The sequence below is a fragment of the Psammomys obesus genome, unplaced genomic scaffold (genome assembly GCF_907164565.1).
Source record: "Psammomys obesus unplaced genomic scaffold, mPsaObe1.curated_primary_1811, whole genome shotgun sequence".
In the NCBI taxonomy this organism is placed as follows: domain Eukaryota; kingdom Metazoa; phylum Chordata; class Mammalia; order Rodentia; family Muridae; genus Psammomys; species Psammomys obesus.
This window is the reverse complement of record NW_026596088.1, coordinates 13,198,430-13,224,690: the sequence shown is the minus strand read 5'-3', so window position 1 is coordinate 13,224,690 and position 26,261 is coordinate 13,198,430. Positions and strand designations below refer to the sequence as shown.

The window sequence follows — 26,261 nt, the reverse complement described above, 5'->3', positions numbered from 1 at the left end:
ACAGAATAATGAGCTTCACTGTGGCATTTTCATGTGTACGTGTCAGTTCATTCAAATTCATCCCGCTCCACCACCGTGACCTTCCCCGTGCCCTGTAGCCCACCTCTGGCTGGTTTCCCAGACAGTCCTGGCCTTCTGTTTTCAGCACATGTAGAATCACTTCCTCCCACCTCCATTTGTGATTATTTCCTCTTTTCTCATGATCCCCTTTCTAGTCATGACCTACATAAACACACACATGCACACACACAACCCACAAGCACACATACACACACAACCTTTAAGCACACATACATATACACACAACCCATAGTAAGCACATACACACACATACACACACACACACCCCCCACAAGCACACACATCTGTATATAATTTTAAAAAGACTCCACAGATGAGAGGAAAACTGCAGTGTCTGTGGGTGTGGCTTTATTTCGTTTAACATAATGCTTTCTGGTTCTGTGCATTTTCCTGCAAATGTCATGGTTTCGTTTTCTTTACGGATGGCTAAATCTCTATTGCGTGTGTGTAACCGTTTACCCATTCCTCTGTTCACGGATAGCTAGACTGGTTCCATGCACTGGCCATTACACATTTTCTTAAGAATTTTGTACATGCAAGTATTTTATGATTTTCAGAATTTTCTGTGTGTGGCATTGCATGGGCTCTCGAGCTGCCTTGGATTTTGGAGCTTGCTAGCTTTGGGAGTTTTCAGAATACAGATGTAAACATGTTAGACCTACGGATGTAATCATGGCAGAAGTGCCCTGGATTAAGTACAGTGTGCAGGAGAGCTAGTTAATCACCCACCACAACCCTCTGATACAGGCATGGGATCCTCATCTTAAGGACTTGGCTGCAGGGACTGGGGAGATGCTGTACAAGCAAAAGGACCAGAGTTCAGATTCTCCAGATCCTGTGTAAAAGCCACAGCTGTGTGTACCTTTATGACTCTACGGCCTCAGGCTGCTAGCTGTGGGGAATCCTCGGCTAGTCACCAACTGCTCTGTTCATTCCATCTGATAGCTGGTCAGCCTTAGCTGTTTTGAGAGACTCAGTGCCTTCTGCTGAGATCTGCTGCTTCTGCCTGCCGCCACCTGGCCTGGGAAGGGAAGCAGAAAAGGTGGGTTCCGGAAGCTTACTGGCCAGTGAGTTTAGCCAAAATGGTGAACTTTGGACTGAATGAGGGGTGCTATCTCGAAGAATAAGGTGGAGAGTGATATGGCATGACATGGCAGAGGTACATGTACCCACAGATATGTGCACATATGTGACACACACAAGGAGAGAGAGACAGACAGACATTTGAAAAATGATTTCAGTGTTCAGACACAGAGGAGTCTGAGTCTGCTCAAGGACACACAGCTCCATGGGATGGTGTCAGGATCCACACCTAGGCTATCCTCCTCTCTGCTCGTTGGTTGGCTCCATATGGCTTCCAAGAGCCAACGACCTAGTTTTGTGGGTCCCACCAGGTCTGAAATCATCACTTTCTGGGCCAGGTGGGGGCAGGCAGAAGCAGCAGATCTCAGCAGAAGGCACTGGGTCTCTCAAAACAGCTGAAGTTGACCAGCTACCAGATGGAATGAACAGAGAAGTTGGTGTCTGGCCAAGGATTCCCCACAACTAGCAGCCTGAGGCTCTAGAGTCATGCCAAGCTGCCTTTAAGCTTTGGCACCTGCTGCCCATGTCCCCAAGCTCATTCATCTCTATGCAGTTTCATTTCCTCTCATCAAAACAAGGTCATAATTCTACTTTCACAGGATGGCCATGAAGGAAAAGTGGAATAGGATGGCTCTGTAACATAGACTGAGAGAATGTCACTCTTCCTCCCCAGACCCTCAGTGAGCCATCTCCATCATCTCTAGAGTGCAGTCTCTCCTGAGACCTTGCAACCTGAGAGGATGGAGGCTGAAAGGCTGCTCCTGGTAGCCAGAGTCTGGAGACATTATTCCAACAGCTGGAACATTAGCCAAAAGTGCCAGGCTCTCCCTGGTAACCCAAGAAACAAGATGGGTATGCCCTGGTGCCAGGCCTTGCCTTGGGTGGCCTCTTAAGGGACACAGTCAAAAGGCATGAGGAGACCCTACTCCTGTGGCACTCTGGAGATCTCAATGGAGTGGGCAGGAGGAGAATTTAGGAGTTGATGATGGAAAGAACACTGACCTTGAACTCGTGTTTTTGTGGGTCATTGTCTCCATTTTGTTCTGCCCCTTAACACTGTGACTTTGGACAAGTTCCATGACTCTCTTAAAGTCAGAATCAACAATCCTTACCTTCATTCTGTTGCGCAGATGAAATGAAGCTATGTCTTAGGACCTTGGTGAGCAATTGTTTGCAAAGTTCAGCCCACATCCTACACAGCTGGGCACGCGCGCTCTCGAGCGTCCCCCCCCACACACACACACCAAAGTTATTTGTTCTTTTCTTCAAATGTATGTGCTAAGTGGTCTGTGCCAGGTACTGTTCATGGGAAATAAAGCTGTACATGCAGCACACACAAAAACCTGATTTCCCAGAGCATTACAGCGCAGTGAGAGATGAGTCAGTCTAAATCTAGGGGTGGGGAGGAATAAATAATACTGGGAAATGTTATAGAGGTTTTTAAAAATGGACAGTATGAAGGGGAACGCATTTTCTCCTTTCTTTTGTCCACCAGTTAGGCTCAGCGGAGAAACAAGCATAAACCAAGGCTGCTCGAGAAACCTGCCTCCTCTCTGTCCCTGTTTCTAGCCATGACCAAGCCTTCTAATGCCAATCTGTGTGTGTAGCCCATCCCGGATGTGAGAGCTTCTTTGTTTGGTTCTAGGAGAGCAGCACCCTCCGCTGAATTCTCAGTGGACAGGACACGCCACTTAATGTCCTTCCTGACCATGATGGGCCCCAGTCCCGACTGGAACGTGGGCCTGTCTGCGGAGGATCTGTGCACCAAGGAGTGTGGCTGGGTCCAGAAAGTGGTGCAGGACCTGATCCCCTGGGACGCTGGCACTGACAGCGGGGTGACCTATGAGGTAGGTGTGTGGCCACGGTGGAAGGCGGACTCCCTTAGCAAGCCCGCCTGCTCTGCCCTATTTTAGGTGTCCCGGGCACAGAAGCCAGTGACTCGGCTTATCCTAGAAGGCCCTCGTCTAGTGGGGTGGCCAGCATGGTTCTGTGTACCAATCGCATTGAAGTCTGGGGGCCGTCACAAGGCCAGCGAGGTGGTTAAGCAGCTAAGAGTACTTGTTACAGAGGATAAGTTCAGTTCCCAGCCCCAGCAAGGCAGTTGACAAACATCCTTAACTCCAGTTCCAGAGGGTCTGACGCCAGCTTCTACCATTAGTGGGTACATTAGGCATGCAAGTGGGTACATACGTGCATGTAGGAGAAAAACGAAACAACAAAAACCTTAAACATATAAAATAAATAAATCTATTTAAAATTAATTCTTCTTTTGAAGATGTTTTTAATTTCTGGAGCCATCAGAAAACCAGTAGGAGAGGGATAAGGAGAGAGAGCTAAGTCAGTGAAGTTCTTGCTGGGCAAACAGGGGGAACTGAGTCAAGTTCTGAGTCAATTCCCCAGAACTTAGGTAAAAAGTCAGATATGCTTGCAGTCCCAGTGCTGGGGAGGAGAATACAGTGGGTCCCTGGAGCTTGCTGGCTAGCCAGACTAGCCTACTCTGTAAGTCCCAGACCACTGAGACACCCTCAAAAAGCGAGGTGAAGAGTGTCAGGAATGACAGCCAAAGCGGACCTCTGGCCTTCACACACATGCATACATGCCCCTGTGTACTTACATTCACACACAAGAAAAAGGAAATGAGTGGAAGAGCAACCACTCAGCACACTGTGAGTTTTCAAGGCAGATCTACCTGATGCCCCGATTGGTAAATACTAGCTATGTTGTTGTTCGGTTTGGAGGTTAACATGGAACCCAGGGCCTCCTTGTCCAGGCTAGATGAGTGCTCTACATTCTCAGCCCTTGTTTTGGTTCAGTTTTATATTTTAGACATGTTCTCACGCGATAGCCCAGGCTAGTACCAGGCTCACCATTCCCCACAGGTGTGTATTACTGTGGCTGGCTTGTAAGTAGCTTTCCAGGCCTGCCACACTCACCCAGTCTGGCCACAGTCCAGAGCTCCCTTCCCACAGCAATGGCTGAGCTGAGCAGTCGGCAGCCACAGTGTGACTCACATCTGACCCGACTCGAGAACAGTTTGCTGCCTGGTCCAGCAGAAAAAAAGCCTTGGATCCAGGTCAAGCTGGCTCAGCCATTTCTAAGCTTGGATGACCTCTTTGGAACTTGGCTCCTCCAGCTGGACACAAACTTTTGGTGTGTGTGGAAGACTCTAAGCACAAGTTTATGGATTTCCAAGCACAGGATCTTTGCAAGGAGAATTCTGAAAGTACAGCTACATTTCTGAAATTCCAGCCAGAGCAAGGTTCGATGTTTGATCCCCAGAATCACACACACACACACACAAACACAAACACACTCACACACACACTCAAAGGTCCTGTCAGAGTTTTTGTTCTGATCTACAATAACAAATGGCTTGAGGCCTTCTCAATCTGTATATTTTCTTCCTGCAGTCACCAAACAAGCCCACCATTCCTCAGGAAAAAATCCGACCCCTGACTAGTCTGGACCATCCTCAGAGTCCTTTCTATGACCCAGAAGGTGGGTCCATCACACAAGTGGCCAGAGTCGTCATCGAGAGAATCGCCCGGAAGGTACCATGAGAAGGGCTGATGCCTTTCTAAAACCACTGGGGTCTCTGGCAGGAAGCACCTCTGGATATGGACTTCTGGGCCTCCTGAGGTTTCAAATATGAAGATTATCTTTTTATATTTAAATTACTAAAAGCAACCCAGAGTGAAGCTTGGTACAAGTGGATCTAAGCCTTGGTACAAACTGATCTAAGCTGATCGGTTTATCATGAGTTCCACAGTCAATTGCTAATGCCTACCATGGTCAGGATATCTGTTTAGTCAGTGCTTTTTTTTTTTTCCTTGCATCTCTTTTTATCTAAGCTATAAATGTTGGCCCAGAGCTCTGCCATCGCAACGGGTTTCTGCCAAGGAAACATTAGCTTTAGGTATTCCATCTTTCCCTTGCACGTTCTCTTTTCTCAAATGTGCAATTCTCCCTTTCTTTTGCAGGGAGAACAGTGCAACATTGTACCTGACAATGTGGATGATATCGTAGCGGACCTGGCTCCAGAAGAGAAGGATGAAGGTATGTCGATCTCCTTTGTTGCAGGTGCCAACATAAATTGACATGACCAGTAGCCTCTGACTTGGTGACCCCCACCTCTGAAATAACCAGGATGCTGATGGGGCAAGAGGGTTTGGTGTCTTAGCAGCATGTGCCTAGCATGTGCCAAGCCCTGGCTTCTATCCCCAGCACCTAGCCAAAGAAAAAAAAAAACTAGAATCCAAGGCCAACACTGAGCACCAAGCATCAGGCAATTGGTAAAGGAGTGACATTAGAATAAGTACTTAACATTAGTTCTCTATCATGGCCATGAAAATGGCATTTGGTAGGTTTCCAAGTATCCAGATCACTGTTTGCTTTTGATGCTTTTTCCTCCAAGCCAGGCAGAGACAAGTTCATCTACCCCTCACCAGGGACAGGAGTCCAGGCCCTACACAGTCACGAGAGAGAGGCAGAGCCTCAGATTGAACTTAAGTTTCCTCACAGAACCTAGACTTTCATGAGCCTATGACCCTGGCGAGAAGCTAAACTTCCTACCTGTCTTCCCTCAACTATGAAATGGGCATAATAACAGATGCTGCCTCTGAGAAAATGAGGATCAATGGACGCAATTATGTCAGGTTCTTAAGGGTGCCAGCACAGGGCAAGTGCTCACTGATCCGCTACCTGAGGGTGGAGCCAATGGGAAAGTGAAGTCACAAAAGTGCTGCAAGCTTTCTGAAGCTGCCTATGAGGTGCCTACATGCTCGTACACAAAGCTGCCGAGGGCAGGGTGGCGATGAGAAGATGCATATGTGCAAAAGGACCCTGTAAAGGAAGAGAATGGTCGCTATTCATTAGATATTTACCAGCAGGGTGTCGGAGCGCCATTTTCAAGTAAAGAGAGTGTCTGCTTCCATCCCTGGAACATATAGATGAGCCTTTATCCAGAGAGCCAATCACAGCTTCCACAGGCTCCCAGGGAGAACAAGTCAAACTTGTCTCTGTCATCTCTTTACAGATGACACCCCCGAGACCTGCATCTACTCCAACTGGTCCCCGTGGTCGGCCTGCAGCTCCTCCACTTGTGAAAAGGGCAAGAGGATGCGGCAACGCATGCTGAAGGCACAGCTGGACCTCAGTGTCCCCTGCCCTGATACCCAGGACTTCCAGCCCTGCATGGGCCCTGGTTGTAGCGATGAAGGTAAGGAGACAGTCTGGGCCAGCTGGAGAAGATTGGCAAGGGAGGCCTTCCTGGCAGCATGGGCCCCTTACACACAGGCAGGCGGTGTTCCTGGAGTGGCACCATTGTCAGTGAAGTCCAACCAGAATGGGTGACCCACTATATATCTGGAGGCCTCTGAACACACAACCCATCATTTTACAACAAGAGTTCCTGAGGCTGACTGGTTCTTCCTCCATGCCACTTTTTTGTCACCTAGACCAAAGCACCTGTCAGAACATTAGGGGGAAAGGATTTATTTGGCATCAGAGGATTTAGCTGGTGGTTGCTTAACCCCATGTACTATGGTAGAACATCATGGTGGTGGGAGAGCGATCTACTTTCCTAGGCCCCACTGCCAAAAGTCTACACACACAAACAGAGAGAGAGAGAGAGAGAGAGAGAGAAAGGCCATCATTCTCACTGATGTGTGTGATCCAGAGGGTGTGCTTGGGAAGAATGAACATAAAAAGACAGGAAGTGCATTTGGTTTTTAACCTAACTCAGGTGATGGCTGTGTCTTTTACACATTAGCTATGGTCCAACCTCGCAGTCTTATTCATTCAGCTAGTCTGACAAGAATCAGTGGGCCTTCCTGTAAAAAAATAAAATAAAATAGTTTAACGGGGTCCTAGGATTAAAATATTTGTATAAAACTCTTACAAGGTGGAAGACATAAAGAGTTTAATTCTTTGTTCTAAACACAAATTTTTATAATATTTGATAGAAAAGACTCATATTTGGTATTTCTTACAATACCACCACCAGCTGGGATCAAAGAGGCAGTACATGAGCTGCTGGGAACATTTCATATTCAACCACAATGCATGTGCATGCACACACACAGCAGCCATGGGATATGATACACACAGGACTGCAGAGGCAGCAGATGTTTGACAAATTACAAACAGTAAGTAGCTTGCTTCTGACTCTGAGCTCAGCTGCATCTCCTTCCCTTTTCTTTCGGGGTTTGGGAGTTTGAGGAAATGCCTCAGCACATAGGCCAGGCTTGCCTAGAGCTCACTCTATAGCTCAACACTGGTCCAGAACTCATGATCCCCCTGCCTCAGTCTCCTGAGTGCTGAGATTCCAGGCATGTGGCATCTAGCTGGGCTTCTCACTGCCTTTTAAATAATTGCCATTCCTGGTCCCTCTTCTCAACTCCACCTGGGCCTAACGCACAGTTGCTTGCGTCATGCCAGAACCTTCAGGCTCCTTGCTTGCTTTCACTATCTGGAACTGCTCAAAGGTCAGGCTGCAAGTTTGCAAAACCCATGTCACCACACATAGCCTTCAAGATTCCGGGCAGCTGATTGCCGTGCAAAGGGCGAAAGAGCCTGCTCCTGCACGGCTCCTCTCTGCCCGTCCGGGTCTAGACTGTTTTCTGTTCTTATTCCAAGGTAAAGGGAGGCTGGGGCAGAGCTACACAGGCTGGAATGGTGCCTGGCCTGAAGAAAAGCAATCCCAACCCCAGGCTAGCTAAAAACAGCGCTCTATCCTGTCCGCCACTTCCCAGCTTTCCCTGGCAGCAGGCTGGCTGCCTCTTAGGCCTCCCTACCACATGGGTCCTTGGTAGCCATCTGAGCCTCAAACAGCACTTGTATAGGATAACAAGCCCTGCCATACACAAGCTCACAAGGAGACAGGGAGAAACTCGCTGTCAACACTGAGGCTCCTTTTGGGGGACTAGAGCCAGGGAGCTAATGACAGTAGTGGAGCTGAAGTCTCTTTCGCGCCCCCCCCTCCTCAAAAAAGAGGCCATGATTACGTCAGGCAGGTGCCCCAGGAGGAATGGCAATTCTAAACTGCTGGGCCTGTTGCTTGAACCTGCGGCCCACGCTCCGCAAACGCCTCTCCTCCCAGCGTGCTCTTGTACAGACCCCGGGTTCTCTTGTGGCCCTCCTGAGCATGCTCAGTGTGTTGCAGACGGCTCCACCTGTACCATGTCGGAGTGGATCACCTGGTCGCCATGCAGCATCTCGTGTGGCATGGGCATGAGGTCCCGGGAGAGGTACGTGAAGCAGTTCCCGGAGGACGGCTCGGTGTGCACGCTGCCCACCGAGGAGACTGAGAAGTGCACGGTCAACGAGGAGTGCTGTGAGTTGGGGGGTGCCCGGGGGGGGGGGGGGGGGGGCCGGAGGATCCCAGCACTGACCGCGCACTACTCCAACTGTCCGGCCCTCCCAGCTCCCAGCAGCTGCCTGGTGACCGAGTGGGGGGAGTGGGATGACTGCAGCGCCACCTGTGGGATGGGCATGAAGAAGCGGCACCGCATGGTCAAGATGAGCCCCGCGGACGGTTCCATGTGCAAGGCAGAGACATCCCAGGCGGAGAAATGCATGATGCCCGAGTGCCGTGAGTGGGTTTGGGGAGGGCTTTGGGCAGGGAGCCTCACACCTGTGGCTACTGGATAGCAGGCACCTGCAGCTGCCTTCCACTTAAGCCGCTGCCTTGCAGCAGTAGAAAGGGACAGTAAGTTTAGACACGACCTCATTGGCCACGTCTAATCCATTCCTGTTTGTGGGCGGGGTTGTTGTGATGCCTGACTGGCCTGGAACTCACTGAGGAGACCAGGCTGGCCTTGAACTCAGAGATCCTCCTGCCTCTGCCGCGCAAGCACTGAGACTGAAAGTGTGCACCACTGTGCCCAGCACATTCCCGCTAGGTGAAATAAGGCACAGCTCTGCCGCTCTGCACAAATGCACATCACACAAGCATACACGCATTCCAGGGATATCAGTTCAGGTGAGCAAACTGGCAGCACTGAGCCAGTCCCTGTCTGGGGTTAGCGCTGGGGAGAAGTGTTCTTCAGTGAGGCCCTATTCAATCTAAAATGACTGTAATTATGTTTAGTGACTGTTAAGTCAGCGATGCCTCTGTTGAGAACCTGAGATCTACTGCACTGACCTCACCTGGTATCAGGTCGTGACCACCAGCTGGGCCACAGGAGACGCAGAAAAGAAACAAGTCCAATAGGCTGAGCAGGCTGTTCACTCTCAACCCAGGGTCCAATTCGATTCTGGTCTAATGGCGGGTGCAGGTGGGGGTGTTGTAGGGCCGGGATCAGAGAAAACAAAAGGTGCCTGTGCTCAGTGCCAGACTTGGCTCTTGACCTAGACACCATCCCATGCTTGCTGTCTCCCTGGTCCGAGTGGAGCGACTGCAGCGTGACCTGCGGGAAGGGCATGCGGACCCGCCAGCGGATGCTCAAGTCTCTGGCGGAGCTGGGCGACTGTAACGAGGAGCTGGAGCAAGTGGAGAAGTGCATGCTGCCCGAGTGCCGTAAGTCCCGGGTTCCGGAAGCCTACCCCTTCCTGCCTCCAAAGTTCCTTCGTCCAGAGAGGGCCCCCCCCAACTAGCTTTGTGCCCGATAAGGAGATGGCTCAGTGGAAAAATCACCTTGTGCACAAGTGTGGGGGCCAGGGTTTGGATCCCTGGAAGCCACATAAGAGCCCAGCAGGCATGACAAACCCAGGGCAAGCTGGCTAGACAAGCCGGAATAGTATTTCCCTAGGTTCAGCGAGAGGCCCTTTCTTAGTAAATACAGTGGAGAACAATGGAGGAAAACACCAGATATCGTCTTGGGCTTAGACGTGCCTGTGCACGCAACATCATACACGAAAAGAATATATACTGTCAGATCCTATAGTGAGATTAATTGGTCTGAGATGAAGGGTAGATGGAGCTTGGATCTGTGTTGGCAGAAACTTCAGTCTCACTGTTGTCTGCAAAACACACGTGACCGTGAAACCTAAATGGGAGACTGACATTAAATATGAAGCACAAGTCAATCATCCCCAGTCCTTTCCCTCCCCTACTCTACTATGGGCTTGTCTGACCCATAAACGTTCGGAACCTTTCACTTCTACATGTGTGATCATTTAATTTACCCTTGAGTGGAGGTTGGCCAGTGGAAAAGCCAGGTTCTCAGCATGCTGACCACATCTCCTTCTGAAATCTGTGTAGTCAACTGCCAGTATCGCTTAACTTTGTCCCCCAGTTTCCAGGTCCATACAGCAGCAAAACAATTTTACGCTACTCTGAGGATTAAACCCAGCTCCTGGCATCAAGTGTAAGCAGGTGCAGGCTTCAGCCAATGCACTCAGTAGCCTGAGGCTTTTGCTAACCCTAGTTAGCTCAGTTACCTGGATGACTGGACTCCAGAAGCCACCGGCAACGGTGACAAGCGACCACTTCAAATAAGTCTTTATATCCACAGGGTCCATTAAAGGGGATCAGGGAATGAACATCTGCAGGATGCTGCTGGGAGCAAACAGCTCATTTAATCCTCATAGCTAACTAAACTACAATTATCCCCCATTTGGCCCACAAGCTCCCTCAGGGAAAGAGGCTCAAAGCTCTTAAGAGTGAGCTCTGGTCCAGGCTTTCCAGAAACAGTGAAGAGTGTGGAATCATTTACCTCCTTGGACCACACCCTGAAAAATCAGACCAAAACGCTGTCTCCCCTCGCATGGCAAGGTGCTGGCTTAGCAAGAATTTGCTACCTCTTTCACTATGAGAAACCATGAAGCACCACCCCCTGCTCTTGATCCTTGGTGGAATTTCCTGCCCTGGGCTTCTGGGTGGTTTACACAGACCACCATATGTAGGACGGAGATGGGGTGCAGGGCGAGAAAAGCTGCCTGGGCTAGAGGAAGCCCTAAGTAGAGGCCTATGTAGGCGAGCCACCTGCTATCTTGTTCTCTCCAAAGGCTATCAAGTAAGTGGCCATTCTTCTCTGAAGACCACGCTATGGCTTCCTTGAGGAAATCTAGGTTCCTTGAGATGGTGGTCAGTGCCCCTAGAAGCTGATATGACTATTCCAGGAAGACACCTGGCAGGACATGAAGCTAGAAAAACACCTTCAAAGTCCCCCAAGACCTTGTTAGGTCAGAGAGGAGAATGAGAAGCCTAAGGGTCAGGACCTGCCGTCAATCTTGCCCCTACTGCTTACTATGTGCTCTAGACAATGCCACTGCTGCTTAAGACCAGTTTCTACTGGAAAACGCCTTATTGTTCTTGGCAGCCTACCTGGGCTGCTCAATGGGGTACACGCACCTATTTTGGTTCAGGCATAGACATACTCACACTTGTCTGTATCTCACCAGCCATTGACTGTGAACTCAGCGAGTGGTCCCAGTGGTCTGAGTGTAACAAGTCATGTGGCAAAGGCCACATGATTCGGACCCGGACAATCCAAATGGAACCTCAGTTTGGAGGAGCACCCTGCCCAGAAACCGTGCAACGCAAGAAGTGCCGCGCCCGGAAATGCCTTCGAAGCCCATCAGTCCAGAAGCTGCGCTGGAGGGAGGCCAGAGAGAGCCGGCGTAGTGAGCAGCAGAGGGAAGAACTGGACGGCGAGCAGTTCCCAGGTACAGTTCCCTGAGTGCCTGCGCTGGGCTCAAAGAGGAGAGAGAGGCACCTCTTGGATTATTCAGACTGAATTTTGATTCCCAGATACTAAAAAAAAAGGCCTAATTTATACAGAAGAGATTAGATTAATATTTGTCGCAAAAAAAAATATTAGATATAGCCGGCTATCAAAATAGATTTTTAAACGAAGAGCCTCTAGAAATTGTACTGTACTTTCTTCACATTTGTAAAGCACCTTAGTCACAGTCAGCTATAACTAACCACCCCCATTTGCTCTTGCAAAAAGGGGAAGAAAAAAAAAAGCTATAGCACAGATGTGTGAGAGGAGCCTGTATTTAGAGGAATCTATGACTCCTCGGATCAAATCACCCCTTTACGGGTAGGGCTGAGATGAGACTGCCCTGGCCTGCGGCTTCTCACTATCATGTTAACCACAACAATTAGCATTTGGATCTTCATTTCTGCAAATTAATATAGACCCAGGCTGCCACATAAGCAGAACGCACCCCAGCAGAATAATGAACCAAGTGCAGAAGAAGCCAGAGAATGGGCACAGTGCAAACTGCAGTTCCAAGCAGATGCCAGAGCAGAAAAAGCTCGACTGAGTCTTAAGATGCTTTTAGGAGCTTGCCAGTTAAAAGCGTGCATTGAGCCAGCAGAACTCAGAACTGCCAAGGCAGAGACACCAAGGGACACACTAAGTATCAGGTGGGATGCAAACACAGAAGGAAACTGGACTAGAGAACTGGGTGTAAAAAGCAAGTGACCAGCTGAGCACGGTAGCACATGCCTGTAATCCCAGCACTCAGAGAGGCAGAGGAAGGTGGATCTCTGTAAGCTTGAGGCCAGCCTGGTCTACAAAGCAAGGCCAGGATAGCCAAGGCTACACAGAGAAACCCTGTCTGGAAAAACAAACAAAGAAAAATGTGAGTGATCAATTGTAGAGGAGCAGGGGTCTGATTCATTCTGTGGTGAAAAGTTTCAAGAGTGGCTTTAACAGACCTGTGTTAGGTGACTCAGAGGAGTCAAAGTCCAGATGCCGATTTTGTTTATAGCCAGAAGATTATGTGCCCTTTCTCCAGCACAACTTGAAAAGCTACTAAGATGTCTCAGCAAGTAAAGGTGTGTCCTGCCAAGCCTACTAGCCTTTTAAAAGTTCAAGTTCTAGGACCCACACAGTGGAAGTAGAGAACCAACACCAAAAAACGGTTCTTTCACCTACACACACCTACTAAGCTGGACATTCATGAAGCTGTGCATAAGTAAATTAAAAAAAACACAAACCTATTCTTTAAAACCATCACTCTAGGGCTGGAGAGATGGCTCAGCAGCTAAGAGCAGTGGTTGCTCTTCCAGAGGACCCTGGTTCAATTCACACCTGTCTGTAACTCCAGTTCCAGGGGCTCCAAAAACACCAATTCACATAAAATAAATGAATCATAAAAAAAAATAATAAAAATAATTTTAAAAATAAACAAACAAAAAAATGAAATAAAATCAGCCCTGGGCTGGAAAGATGGCTGCTCTCCCAAAGGACCCAGATATCCCACACGTTGGCTCACAACCTTCTCTTAACTCCAGAGAAATAACCCAAAAGAGCCAAATGATTGACAGGCCAACAGAATGATGCGTTAAGATGAACCAATGATTAAGTCAAGGGCACAGACCATTAAGTGTTCTTTGAACTCCCTGGGGGCAAAAAAGACAGCCACATAAAAGTGAAAGTGGACTGACTCCTCCTTAAGACAGTCCATCTCCTCATGGTGAATGCCTTTAATCCCAGCATCTGGGAGGCAGAAGCCAGCAAGGTCTACAAGGCTAGTTTGCGGGGTCGGGGGAGAAGACAGCCCACTCTTCAGTGTAGAGATGGACTAAGTTGGCAGGTACTTTCTTTAGGGAATGTTCATATACCAAAATGTCTATGGCAGGCAGTCAGTCATCAGTCCATACTGGTTAAAGGCGGCTTTGTGCTAAGTCGTTTCTCTGGAAGATTCTGCTGTGGTTTGGTAAACATGTGGTATGGTACCTAATACATAGTCGTGAGCACCCTGTGTTCAAAAGAGAGGTAAATGGGAGTGTTAGGATGAGTACAAACAAGAGACTTCTTCTCTGGGGATCAGATGAGGTTCTTTGGAGGAAGGCATGCTCATGTCTCATAGGAAGAAGAAAAAAAATGTTCATTTACTTAGTAATGGCGGAGGCTCATGAAGGAGCTCAGTGCTCTAAACAAAGCTTTATTAACAAGCTCACAGGCAGGCTGGCTTGGATTCACTCTTCTGAGGTTTAGCTGTGTTGGACTCATCCTCATTTGTACAGCCACAATCAAGTAGGGCTGGAACAGCAACCCCAGCCTCACCGGCTTTCTGAGGGCGTCTTTCCACCGTCTCTCCAGTGAGGTCACCCAGACTTGCTCACACCTAGTACTTTTTCTCAGGCATGGTATTTGCTCATACCCATTAGTCAAAACAAGGTAAGCCTAGTTCAAGAGGTGGGGAAACAGTCTGCCCTTTGACAGGAAGAGATCCAGGGCATTAATGGCCACAGCTTTCCCAACCTATCATATATAAGCTAACAGGCCCTAACAAGAATAGTAGGCTCTAGTTAATTCAACCACTCATTACTCAGAAGCAGCAAAGAGCAAGACAACTCATTGGACAGTCCAGTTGGGAGTCACAGCTCGTATTCTGCTGTCCTAACCACACATTCTCATACTTTCAGGCTGTCGGATGCGCCCGTGGTCAGCCTGGTCAGAATGCACCAAACTGTGTGGAGGTGGAATTCAGGAACGCTACATGACTGTGAAGAAGAGGTTCAAAAGCTCCCAGTTTACCAGCTGCAAAGACAAGAAGGAGATCAGAGCGTGCAACGTACACCCTTGCTAGCTAGCCGGGGCACGACTCCCCAGGGCCACATCCCAGATTCCGGTCGGCCAATGGCTGGGTGGTTTGTTTGCTTGTTTAAGATGATTTAAATTGTGTCCACTAGTTTTCATTTTTACGGTGTGGTTTGCCCAATAGTCCTACGGATGCCAAAGGACATCCTGTGTCAATACTTCTTGGTGGGTGCAGGCCAAGTGGGGCCCGCTTGTCCTCAGGCGGCCTTCTTCCTACACTGAAGTGAGTAGTGTTGGTTTACCTTGTACTAAACTGAAATGCGACCCTCTGGAGCATGATCCTTGTCAAGCAGGGTGGAGACCCCGGCCACATCCACAGCAAGAAGCAGCCAGGATGCAGCATGCGGGAGACACAGCCATCAGACGCAGAGGACAAATTCCCCTTTCTCACCTTTGGCCTGCTCATCCTTGCAGAAACCCGTTTGTCCTTCCTTCTCTTTTCATTTAGCACAACTCCAGGGATCTTGGTAAGTCTTCTGGGCCAGGAGTTCTTCAGTGCCCTTGAGGAAAACACCTAAGGTGGCTTTTATTCTACAAACCTCCCAATACTGGTTTGTGCTACCACAAAGGCAGCAAGTGGTGATTGCTACTTTATCTAATTGTGATAAAGAAAATTAAGCATAAAATATATTTCCCTTGGGTTTTGATTGTTGGTGCCACAACTGTCCTAGGATGCTGGATACATGACCCTTTTGTCAAGAGATCTTTCTTTGAACCAATGCAGACAGTAAACCGGGTACTAGTTCCAAACCCGACTTAAAATCTTCCTACACATAGCCAGAGCTTTTAGGTTTCCCAAACTCTCTTAGAATAAAGCATTTTAGCTCTAAGAACTACCTGCTAAGTCTGCCAGGAAGCCCTCAAGTCAATTTCTCAACAAAAATACTATTTCCCAACTTTTTTTTTTTTTAAGTAATAGTGTTGTATAGTTAGAGCACAGAGACAACCTATTCCCATGACTAAGACACAAACCTAGAAAGGTTATTCAATCATGCCTGTGCCTGATTTCTAGACCAGGGCCCTGGTTCTCACAGACAGTCCAAAGGAAGGCCAGGGGTTTCCACTGACTTCCAAGCCATCAGCAGTTCGATAAATCTAACAATCAGAGTAAAAGGACGTTTATCTAAGTTGTGAGCTCTCTGACAGGTTTTGCTCATGCATCTGTCCAAACTCACCACATTCTTTTGTAAGTCTGTGTTTATTACTGCTTCATCCAAAATACACACTGTGGGCAAGGTGCACACAGAGTTTGAATATACTACTTTAAGAATCTGCATTAAACACATGAAGATATTTCCAGCCACATCTATGTACAACCCCCAAATATGTATTTTCCTTAACACGAGAGCCTGTTCAATAAAAAAAAAAAGAAAAAAAAAAAAAAAGAAATAAACCTCACTGGGTCTGTCTTTGCTTTTAGGCCAATTAAGTGGTGGGAATATTGGGTCTTTTTCCAGTTGTTACCCAGTTCATTTGCAGGAAAAGATGGAGTTTCTGTTCCCTCTAGATGGGCCGATGGAATCACACCCCTCAGCTGTCTGAGGCCTGGATTATTTCCAACGTTATTTTTAGATATTTTAATGAATTGCTTTCTCCTTCAAAGGCATATAATAAAGACAAAGAATTAAGAGGCTTAAATTTCCTCTTGGGACACCCAAGCCCTCCCTGAAGAAACTGCCCTGCCTACTCTGCAACATCTTCCAAGTTTTCTTAATGTAAACTTATTCCCAACCCATGAAAACTAAAATTCCTTCAGATGGGGACAGGCTTTGGAAGACATTTGGAAAACCAGGAAGACTGGCGGAAGGCCAGTAAGTGAATGAGAAACATGCTTTTGTCAGAAGTTTTACTGCTGTGTCTACAATGGGGAACTTGTGAATGTCACATCTTTCTTACCAAAGTCTTAGGTTAGGTGGTTGTCCTGTTTTTTGGCTAACCAAGCATTTTGTAAATAAAGATTTTCTTACTTCAAATGCCATCTGTCTGGACTTCCGCTTGGGCTAGTAAAAGAGACACAACGTGCCACATAAAGACAACTACAGCCGCTCATGGCGGTGTGTACCCTTAATCCCGGCACTCAGCCAATCCAGTTGTGATCTGGTCAAACTCACACTGTAAGAAGTTCAGAGCTCTGTTTCCCAATCAGACACTGTCAATTTCCTCTCCCCGTGCCAATACGTTTTGGCAGAGGGAAATCTGCTGTAGCGAGTGGAACTAAAACCTGGCCCCTTTAGACCCTGAAGTGAAACACTAAAAAAAGGCCCATGCTGAGGTAGCGTTTGCGCTCTCTCCTGCACGCACTTTCGTGCAGGCCTTCGGCACTCTGGAAACCCATCACAACCTATCCACAGGGGCTGCATGGCTGATGTGTCGCCACATAAACATCTTCTCTGTCAAATTACCTCTGTGCCCTGTTCTCGGTGAGCCTCCATGTTTCGGACAATAAAAAGTGAAAACATCGTCTTGGATCACATGTCGTGGAAGCGGCATTCCCAGCACTAGAGAAGCCTCTCCAAGCCAGCAAAGCCTACCTCAAAAAGAAATACACAAATAACTTAAAGTCAGAAAACCCAGAGAGCCACAGGGGCCTCAGCAGACCATTTTATGACAGTCTGACCTGGAGTTTTCAAAGCCTTGCTTTAGAAATTCTGTTATATGGAGTTAAACTATGAAGAGGTAAAATAGTTACCCCCTAAAGAAATGCATACTATTATCCAAACAAGACTAAAACTAAACTATAGATGTTTGATTCCTACTTAAAACTCAGACTCGGGGAAGACAGCAATTTCCACCACGTTGCTCCTTGGTACTGACGATTTCAGTATCTCCACTCTTCCTTTTCCTACTGCCCAAAGTAGACAGAATGAAAATAAATCCCTTTTGAAAATGATTGAAATGCAGGAACAAGTTATAATTAGCAGCTTCATGTTAATTAGCATGGGGCTAATTCTCCAATTTAAATCCTGTGAAACTAGAAGCAAAATATCTATATTAAAATGTCACATTCAAATGATGGCGCCTGCTTCCGAACTCCCATGGGCTCAGAGGCGGTGTATACATCCTAGGATGGAAGGGCAAAGACTGTATGGTGAAGCCCAGGTTATCTGGGTTGGTGCCATTGCCACACCTCTGAGCAGCAGTGACAGCTGACCCCAGTCATTTCTGCTGTCCTGCTCTCAGGACTGCCCTACCCTTCCTCACGCTAACCAAGTCTTCCTTCTCACCCAGAGAACAGGTCTCCTGGTAGCCCCTCACTGCTTTGAAACCACAAAGTGCTCACCTTTGAGAGAGTTGCATTTTGGTCCTCTATAACTGAAAATGTCACAACAAATAAAATTTGCATGCATAATTTTTAACAGTTATCATCAGCGTGCAATGGAATTTCAGGCTGTTTTCACTTAGCATTCACGGTGTCTTCACATAAGATGGCGTTCATTAACATCTCACGGTACTCAAAACAGCCCTCTCCCAAGCATACTAATTAGCATGCTCGTATTTTAAGCCGTGATATGCTTAGACAACCTTCCGTTACCGCAAGTAATTTTTCAGTATTAAGAGTAGGGCTGGTGAGCCAGGGCTCTCACTGCCAAGCCTGATGATCTGACTAGAATCCCCAGGTCCTCTGACCTACACATCCTGCTGAGGGATCCTAACCCGGAATAACCAGCCGAAGGGTCACCTGGAGACAACTGTATCTCCTGCTGTTGTCTGCCCGCCCAGAACACTGGTGCTGCCTGAAGCAGGACCTGCAGAAAAGAGACAAAGAACTAGAAAGCGTGTGCTGAGAAACCCTTGTGGTAACCTAACATTGCCGTGATAGCCAAGAGGATGGTTATTTTCCTAGTTAATTTTCTGCCCATTTACAAGCAGTGGGGGGAGGGGGAGTATATCAGTCCACAACATCAGGATTAAGAGGTTTTTTAAGGGGCTTAAGTGGCCTGGGAAGCACTGAACTACCATTCTCAGCCACAGAGGTCACTCCCCTTCCCTCTCTCCCTACCTCTCAGGCTTTGTAAAAACTGTGGCCTTGAACTTATGATCTCATGATTCTCCTGCCCCAGCCTGCTGAGTGCTTGAATTACAGGACTGCTCCACCCCATACAACCAAACTAGAGACTTTAACTCTCAGATACCATGTATCCGGACTTTGACGACGAATTCCGGCCTCGTGTTACTACCCACCTCACTGACTACTTTGCACTGGCTGGCTCTCACCACTCTTCCAGCGTACTCACTAAGCAAAGTGTCTGCCCATGACCCAGCTTTGCCAAAGACCTTCCCCAGACAGCCCACACTCACCGCCTTCATTTCCTTGCCTGCCAATCACACTGCGGCCCCCTCCTACAGGTTTCCACACCTGACAGCTCGAAAAAAACCTACGAACATCTGACTACTGCTCTCACTAGCCACCCAAAGCTTCTTACCACCCCAAGGCCTGGGCTTCCTTAAAACACAAGGCTCTTGGAACCAGGAAGGTGGCTCTGCAGGGAGAATAGCTTTTCAAGCCTGAAGAACGGAGCCTGCTTCCCAGAGTTCAATCGCCAGAACCCATATAAAAAGCCAGATGCAGTGATGCACATCTGGAATCCCAGCACTCCTCCAATGGGACGGGAGCTGGACGCAGGAGAATGGCCCAGAAGCTTAGGGGACAGCTAGCCTTCAACACAGTGCAGAGACAGAAAGGAGACCCTGCCTCAACAAGGTGGAAGGTGAGAACCCACTCCTGAAGAGCTGTCTTGTGACGTGTGTGTGTGTGTGTGTGTGTGTGTGTGTGTGTGTGTGTGTCTCTGTGTCTGTGTGTGTGTGTGTGTGTGTGGTATGCATATGGGCTGGCTTCCACCCACCCACAACTTAGGCTCTCTCTTTTCTGGCTGCTTCTCTTAGCTGTTTGCTGGCTCTTTATTTTCTACTCCCAATTGTTCACTTCCCCCTCAAATTTTACCCTTCACTCAACAGTAAATATTAGCCACTTGGCCTATCTCTGCCATCACTAATTTAAAAGGCATGAAATCACAAGCTTTCAGCTTTTTCAGCTTTTCAGCTCCAACCCTAACCCCCAGCTTCTCTGACTACCTCGGATGAGTGCCCTGTGCTCCTCATTTAATTAGGGCACCATCGCTGTCCTGTCCACGCAAGCTCAGCCTTCGGAGTCTCACTCCTTCTGCAGAGACACCTCTAATGTCGGATGCCCCTTCACCCACGTTACCTCAACACATGCCTGGACACATTCATTCATCAGGTGACCTTTCCTTGCACAGGTGACACAATAAAGAGTGCACGGTCCTACCCCACAGTGCTTGTGTCCCTAGGACAGGGCGAACACCCGTCACCTCCCTCTGCCACTCACGTGACCACTGGGTTCCATCCCAGCACCTCCTCTTCAGAAGCCCCGGCAGTGTCTCACCTCATGACCCAACCTCGGCTAACCGCCATCTGAGTCCTGATCCAGCATACTGCAGCACTGTCTCCCCAGTAGTCCCAGCACCTCACTCTTTCCCTCCTCTTCCCCATCTCAAGCCCACCAGTCTTCCCAGCCCCAGCAAAGCCACTGTCCACTCAGATTTTCCCTTTACTGGACCTAACAGTATTTTTCCTTAAGAGACAGGGCCCCAGTATTTTCGTCACTCAGTCTTCCTCCTTGAGGACAATAACTAACCTGAAGAAAGGACCCTGTCCACACCCACTCCTCCTCACCACTGCTGGTGTCCTACTCAAAGAAATCTGCTCAGCCACATATTTTTAAGGAAGATAACTTTTTTTTTTTGGGGGGGGGGGGGGTTTAAACAGTACTTGGAAAACAATCTATTTGGCCATAATCTCCTTCTACACACTTACCTGTTATGTGTCGGGGGGGGGGGGGATGAATCCAGGCAAATGAACTGTTTAAAAGTCACAGGAGAAGCAGGCTACTTCTTCCATTACCTGCTAGCCTGAGATGACATTTTTACATAAGCAATGACTAATGTGATCAACTTACACTATAAAGCTCTGAAGCTTCAAATGTACCTAGTGGTCAAATTTGACAGTGTAATGTCCGTCTCTGAAATATACACCTATCTGAACAAGCAACCCTCGAACGAACTCCCCCCATCATCCGCTGTCATGGGCAAAGGTCTCTACATATATAAAGGGATGGGAAATAAATGCAGAGTAAGATTAGTATTCCGTATGACGAGGGCGTGAAGCAGCCACTGCAGTCACACAGGTGAGAAATCATGTCCACTCATCTACTTGCATGCTATTTGTGGCTGCTTCTGTGGAAGATCTGCATAGCCCACGTAGCTGGGGCAGAGACCACGAGGCCTGCAGGGCCTAAGAATGTAATTAGTATATTGCCCTGAATAAAGAAAGTTTGCCAAGTCCCAGGTAGAGGGACAAAAATGGCCAAGAGACACACAGACCATTCATATCATGAGAGAGGCACCTCTTCATAATGAGACAGGGCTTACTTTCCTGCCTGAGACAATCAGAAAGTGATCTATGGTCGCTGGGTGCCAAAACCCCTATGTCTGAGCTCTACATAATCCTACTCAGGAGGCTGAAGCAGGAGGATAACTTGAACCCAAGAGAACAAGGCCATCCTGGGCAAGATAGTCAGTCAGGCTCCATCTCACAAAAAAGAAAGGTGTGTGAGAGACCAAATATATAAAACAGTGGTTCCTGGACACCGAACATAGAGTGAGCCTTAAAGTTGCCCTGGCTTTCAGGCAAAAGAGGATGGCTTAGGAGATCCCAGGCAGAACACAGATGTTTCCTCGAACTGAAATGACAGACACTGGAGCTCAAGGAACCTTTGAAGCAACTTGAAGTAGCTATAGAATGTTCTGGGGTGTTATAAAAGGACTGCTTGGGGGGGGGGGGAGTAGGTAACAGGAGATTCTAAACTATGTACAGGGTCAAAGGTTTGGCCAAATATTAAATGTAGGTATGGGTCAACTGGACTTTGGTCAAGGAATGAACCATGAGCTGTAGAATGCTTATTCCACAAAGGGCTGGGGATCGTCTGCATTCCCACAGCTCAGGCTGCACAGTGCTTATCGAGCACTCACTGCATTTAGGAGTGAAACTAATCTATGCCTAGGAAAAAAGGCTACTTCGGATTGCATTACGTTTTAAGGAAGATCCAGAAGGTTCAAATTGAAGAGCATATACACAAACTGGTTACCAGAACAAAGCCAAAAACCTTCAGATGGAAAAGCTGTGGCCAGATACCCAACAACATAAACTATGCAATGTCCATCATCTAAGCAAAATTTAAATGTATGAAAAGTCAGGACCGTAACTAAATAAAAATCACACAACAGAAACAGATACAAACGGCAGTGATGTGGGATCAAAATGCTACCAGAACCACGTTCAACTACTCAAAGCACGCTTCCTCAAGCAGTGTTCCACAGCCCCGTGCAGCTCTCTGAGGGATAATTTCCAAACATGCCTTGCCATTCTAGATGCACACATGAGAAATTACGTTGTAACACAGACATCAGGGCTCAACTCTCTGGGAAAGAGTGAGGGGCTGGTTAAGAGGAATACATGAGCATAATGAGGAGTAAAACAGAGTGTACATTCATAAAGAAATAAAGAACTAAATTGCTGGGCATGCTCGGAGTGGCATACACCTGGCATACAGACTTTCTGCACATGGAAGGCAGAAACAAGAGGATTGCTACAAATTCAAGGCCAGGCTGGTCTACACAGTGAATTCTAGGCCAGCACAAGCTGTCTATAACTCAAGAGATGGAGAGGAGGGAAGAAAAGAGGATGGGAGGGGAGAGGAGGGGAGGGGAGGAGAAGGGAGAGAAGGGGAGAGGAAGGAAGGTCTTCGTCCCCTTCCATCTGACCCTAGCCTATCAGGTCTCATCAGGACTGGCTGCACTGTTTTCCTCTGTGGCCTGGTAAGGCTGCTCCCCCATCAGGGGAAGGTGACAGAAAGACCTAGAGGGGACAGGAGCTCCACAAGGAGACCAACGGAACCAACAAATCAGGGCTCGAGGTCTTTGCAAAGACCACTACTCCAACCAAGGACCATGCATAGAGATAACCTAGACCTCTGCTCAGATGTAGCCCATGGCAGTTCACCCTCCAAGTGGGTTCCCTAGTAAGGGGAGCAGGGGCTGTCTCTGACATGAACTCAGTGGCTGGCTCTCTGTCCTCACATCTTTAAAGACAACCAATTCAATCCAGTCAGGGATATCCAGTGAGTATTATGGGCTTTCTAACGGCTCATGATTAAAGCAATTTTAAAAAGAGCATCACAGAAAGAGTCTCCTGAGCTGTCTTTAGCTACTGAATAGGTCACTGAAGATCAGCCCATTAGTTACTCAGCACACACCCAGGCATTGCGTGCACTGGGGTTCCCTACTGTGAAATCTCCCCCTCCCCTCCAGTTCCTTTTTACCCCTGAGGCACTCGAGATGCCCGAAACAGGGGATGTAGGAACAAATCTGTCTTTAACTTACTGTCAGCCTCAGAGCCACCCTGGTTGTTACAGTTCTACCCTTTCAACCCAAATAGCCAGGGCCTGTCCTTCTTCCCTGGATCTCGCTTGACCTCATCACCTCTCCAGAGTCAAACAGACCCTTGTATAGGACACATCCCCAGGCTCAAGTCTGGCCACTGACAGAAATTCTTCCACTGAATTACAGCCATAAATACCTAGAGTCTAAAGACACCATCCATTACAAAATAGCACTGATGTAGAAATAGCTCCAAGAAGGCAAACACCACACTAAACCATGAACCTGCTTTGATCATTATCATCCTTATCTTGTAGTTGTGTAGCTCTTTTCTTTTCAGTAACATAACTGAATCTTCAGGGTAAACTTTTTCTCCTAAGGAACTTTTGTCTGAATTATTTCTGACCGGTAGTAACTATGTAACATCACAGCAATTTTTTTCTTAGGTAGCACTTCAGATATTTTTGATACCTTCCCTTCCATACTGTTAGGGATTACCAGTAACATAATTTTTGGGTCACATAAGCTATTCTTATTTGCAGTTCTTATTTGGCTATTGTATTCTGAATAGTGAGAAATAACTTGAGTCCAGTGACCCCAACACTCAAACTCAAGCAGGAAACTATTGGGCTGAAGGTCAGCTTGAACCACACAGTGAGTTTCAGATCAACCTGAGCTATTTAGTGAGACCTTAAAAAAATAAATAAATAAAAATAAAAAACCTAGAAAACAAAACACAGACTGATATAACTCACTGGAAATAACTAACAGGAAACTAAAAAACATACAGAAGATAAGCTTGGAGAAGTTGAAGGTACAGATATAAAACATACAACAGAGTAAAGTACAGAATAGGAAAAAGGAGGAAAAAAAATCTGAGGGACTCTCAGAACCTGGATATTACAGGCTAGCTTTTAGCATCTAAAGTCATCAATGACAAACAGGAAACTCCCACCACAGATATACAATGATTCTAGTGAAGCATCAGAGCCAAAGATAAATCCGCCAGCTTCCCTCCCTTCCGGGCAGTAATTTTACCAGAAACTTGAACAATAATTCTATATTAATGTATTCATTATGAAACACAATAAAATTAAGTGATTTTGTTTGTATTTAAATAAACGCACGATCCTCTTTGCCAAAGCCGGTTTTAGATTTCATCCTGAGAGGTCTCTGTGAATATATCCACCTTCCTCTCTATAGCTCAGTTTCTCTGTTAGCAACACTTCAGAGAAAAAGTTAAAAACCACGGACCTCAAGAAACCAGCAGAACTCCCTAAGACATGGTGCAGAAAAGGCACAGCTACTCAAGCCAGGTCTGTGTCCCCCGCAGAAGCCCTGGCATGAAAAAGGAGCCGCCAAGCGTCATCGGGTGATAACAGATCAACTTTAATTCTAGCACCTGAAGCTATACAAGGGTCCGCTTTATAGACTTCATGGGACTGTTGTACACATTCAGTAAAGTGACCACTGTGCAATACCACTGAGAGTCTGAAAACCAGGAACACACTTTGAATTGCTTAAACACAATCCACAGAGTTAAAACAAAATCAGAAGCCATCCACAGTTACACTAATTGTCAAGTAGAGGTTTTACACGTAATACTTGGTAGAGCAGTCAGTATCTAGCGGGGACATTGAACGTGACATCACAGTCTCGTCCTGTTGTGTTCTGTCAGGAGGGTTTTCTGATCATTGGCCACTGGTGGATGCAACAAGGACCAAGCCAGCAAGCAAAAACCCTGGCACAGTCGCCGTGGCTTCCACTTTCTCTTTGTCAGTTAACAGTGAACAGTGAGAATTAAATACTCATCTTTACATATACACAAGGTACGCTGTGAAAGCATATTCGCTTACAAACATATAAAAATACTTGTTAACTAGTTTGATAAGAAAATAACGTATAAAAGTATATAGCAAAAAACATTAATCATCTCTGACTCTGAAAAGATCAATTCCATATTTTATATTACATCAAACAAAAACAGTTTTAGTCTGTGTGGATTGGGTTTTCTTTTTTTAATCCCTTAACCAGGAATACTTGAAAAGGAAGACAGACAGGAACCACTCACTCTTACCCTTACCACGGCTGTGAAAAGAAATCAAGTTCACTGAAACACCTAGGTGCAGAATGAGTCCAAACATTTGGCCACAGAGAATATTGTCATCTTGAAGGAGGCATAATAACAAAGGCTTGATCAGGAGTTTTTAATCCATAAATACAACAGGCATTTTGGTATTCTGGCCACTGGAGAAACAAAAGCCGCAGCATCAGGAAAGGTCTGAGATGTCTCACTTCTGTAGATTCCATTCAGTGTATTTAAGGTTAATGAAAGTTGACATCAAAAGTTTTAAAGATAGGCAAAAATCCACATTAAAAACAAAAACAAAAAAACCTTCCCTATGTTTCTATTTAGAGTAACAGTAGGCAACATGATTCCAGAAGTTAAAAATTGCTTCACAACCTATGACTTCAGCATAGCAAACAGCTTAGGTTCCAAACTTGGTTCATCCCTATTAAAATGTAAGCCCTTAGAGAATGCATCTGTATGTGTAGACATGTGATTTAAAGGAAGCAGACAATGTCTGAAGCAGCCTTAGTGTTTCCTTTACATGGGTCGGGAAAGACCGTTACATTAGCTTCGCAGAAAGGATTAGCCAGCTTCTTGGTGTAAGGCTAAATCGGTGATCATCAGTCTAAGGCTACAAAGGTACCGGCATGATGTAAACGGTAACAGAGATGAGGGCTTCCCTGGCAGTTGTTAGCTAAAACTCAAGGGACTCTTAGAAAATGACACAGTGGCAGCCTTTCTTGTCTTTTTCCTTCCGGGTTGGTTCTGGTGAAGGAGGGCATTCTTGCTCTTGAAATTTCCTGTAAGACAGAGAAACCTGAATAGTATCACCATCAGTACTATTCCAATACAAATACAGGTTATTTCTGGACACACTCCACTGAAACACATACCTATCTCAGTGTTCCCTTATGGCAGCAATTTTCAACCTTCTTAATGTTGCAACCCTTTAATACCAATGGTTCTCAACATGGGGGTCATGGGGGTCACATATCAGAGATCCTGCATATCAGACATTCACATTACAATGCCTAACAGTAGCGAAGTTACCGTTATGAAGTAGCAACA

At 47.0% G+C, this 26,261-nt stretch overlaps 2 protein-coding genes across 2 annotated transcripts in view; one reads left to right on the top strand and one right to left on the bottom strand.

The window, feature by feature from the left end:
* Nucleotides 1-15,284, top strand: part of Spon1 (spondin 1) — a 280,351-nt gene extending 265,067 nt beyond the window's left edge. Inside the window, exons 8-16 of the mRNA XM_055627495.1 lie at nt 2,810-3,011; nt 4,575-4,715; nt 5,145-5,220; nt 6,200-6,382; nt 8,327-8,497; nt 8,588-8,755; nt 9,518-9,682; nt 11,509-11,772; nt 14,492-15,284. Of these exons, the coding sequence (XP_055483470.1) occupies nt 2,810-3,011; nt 4,575-4,715; nt 5,145-5,220; nt 6,200-6,382; nt 8,327-8,497; nt 8,588-8,755; nt 9,518-9,682; nt 11,509-11,772; nt 14,492-14,655 (1,534 nt within the window). The 3' untranslated portion in view covers nt 14,656-15,284. The remainder of the gene's footprint in view (nt 1-2,809; nt 3,012-4,574; nt 4,716-5,144; nt 5,221-6,199; nt 6,383-8,326; nt 8,498-8,587; nt 8,756-9,517; nt 9,683-11,508; nt 11,773-14,491) is intronic.
* Nucleotides 15,285-24,490: 9,206 nt separating this feature from the next.
* Nucleotides 24,491-26,261, bottom strand: part of Rras2 (RAS related 2) — a 67,768-nt gene continuing 65,997 nt past the window's right edge. Inside the window, exon 6 of the mRNA XM_055627546.1 lies at nt 24,491-25,993. Within this exon, the coding sequence (XP_055483521.1) occupies nt 25,906-25,993 (88 nt within the window). The 3' untranslated portion in view covers nt 24,491-25,905. The remainder of the gene's footprint in view (nt 25,994-26,261) is intronic.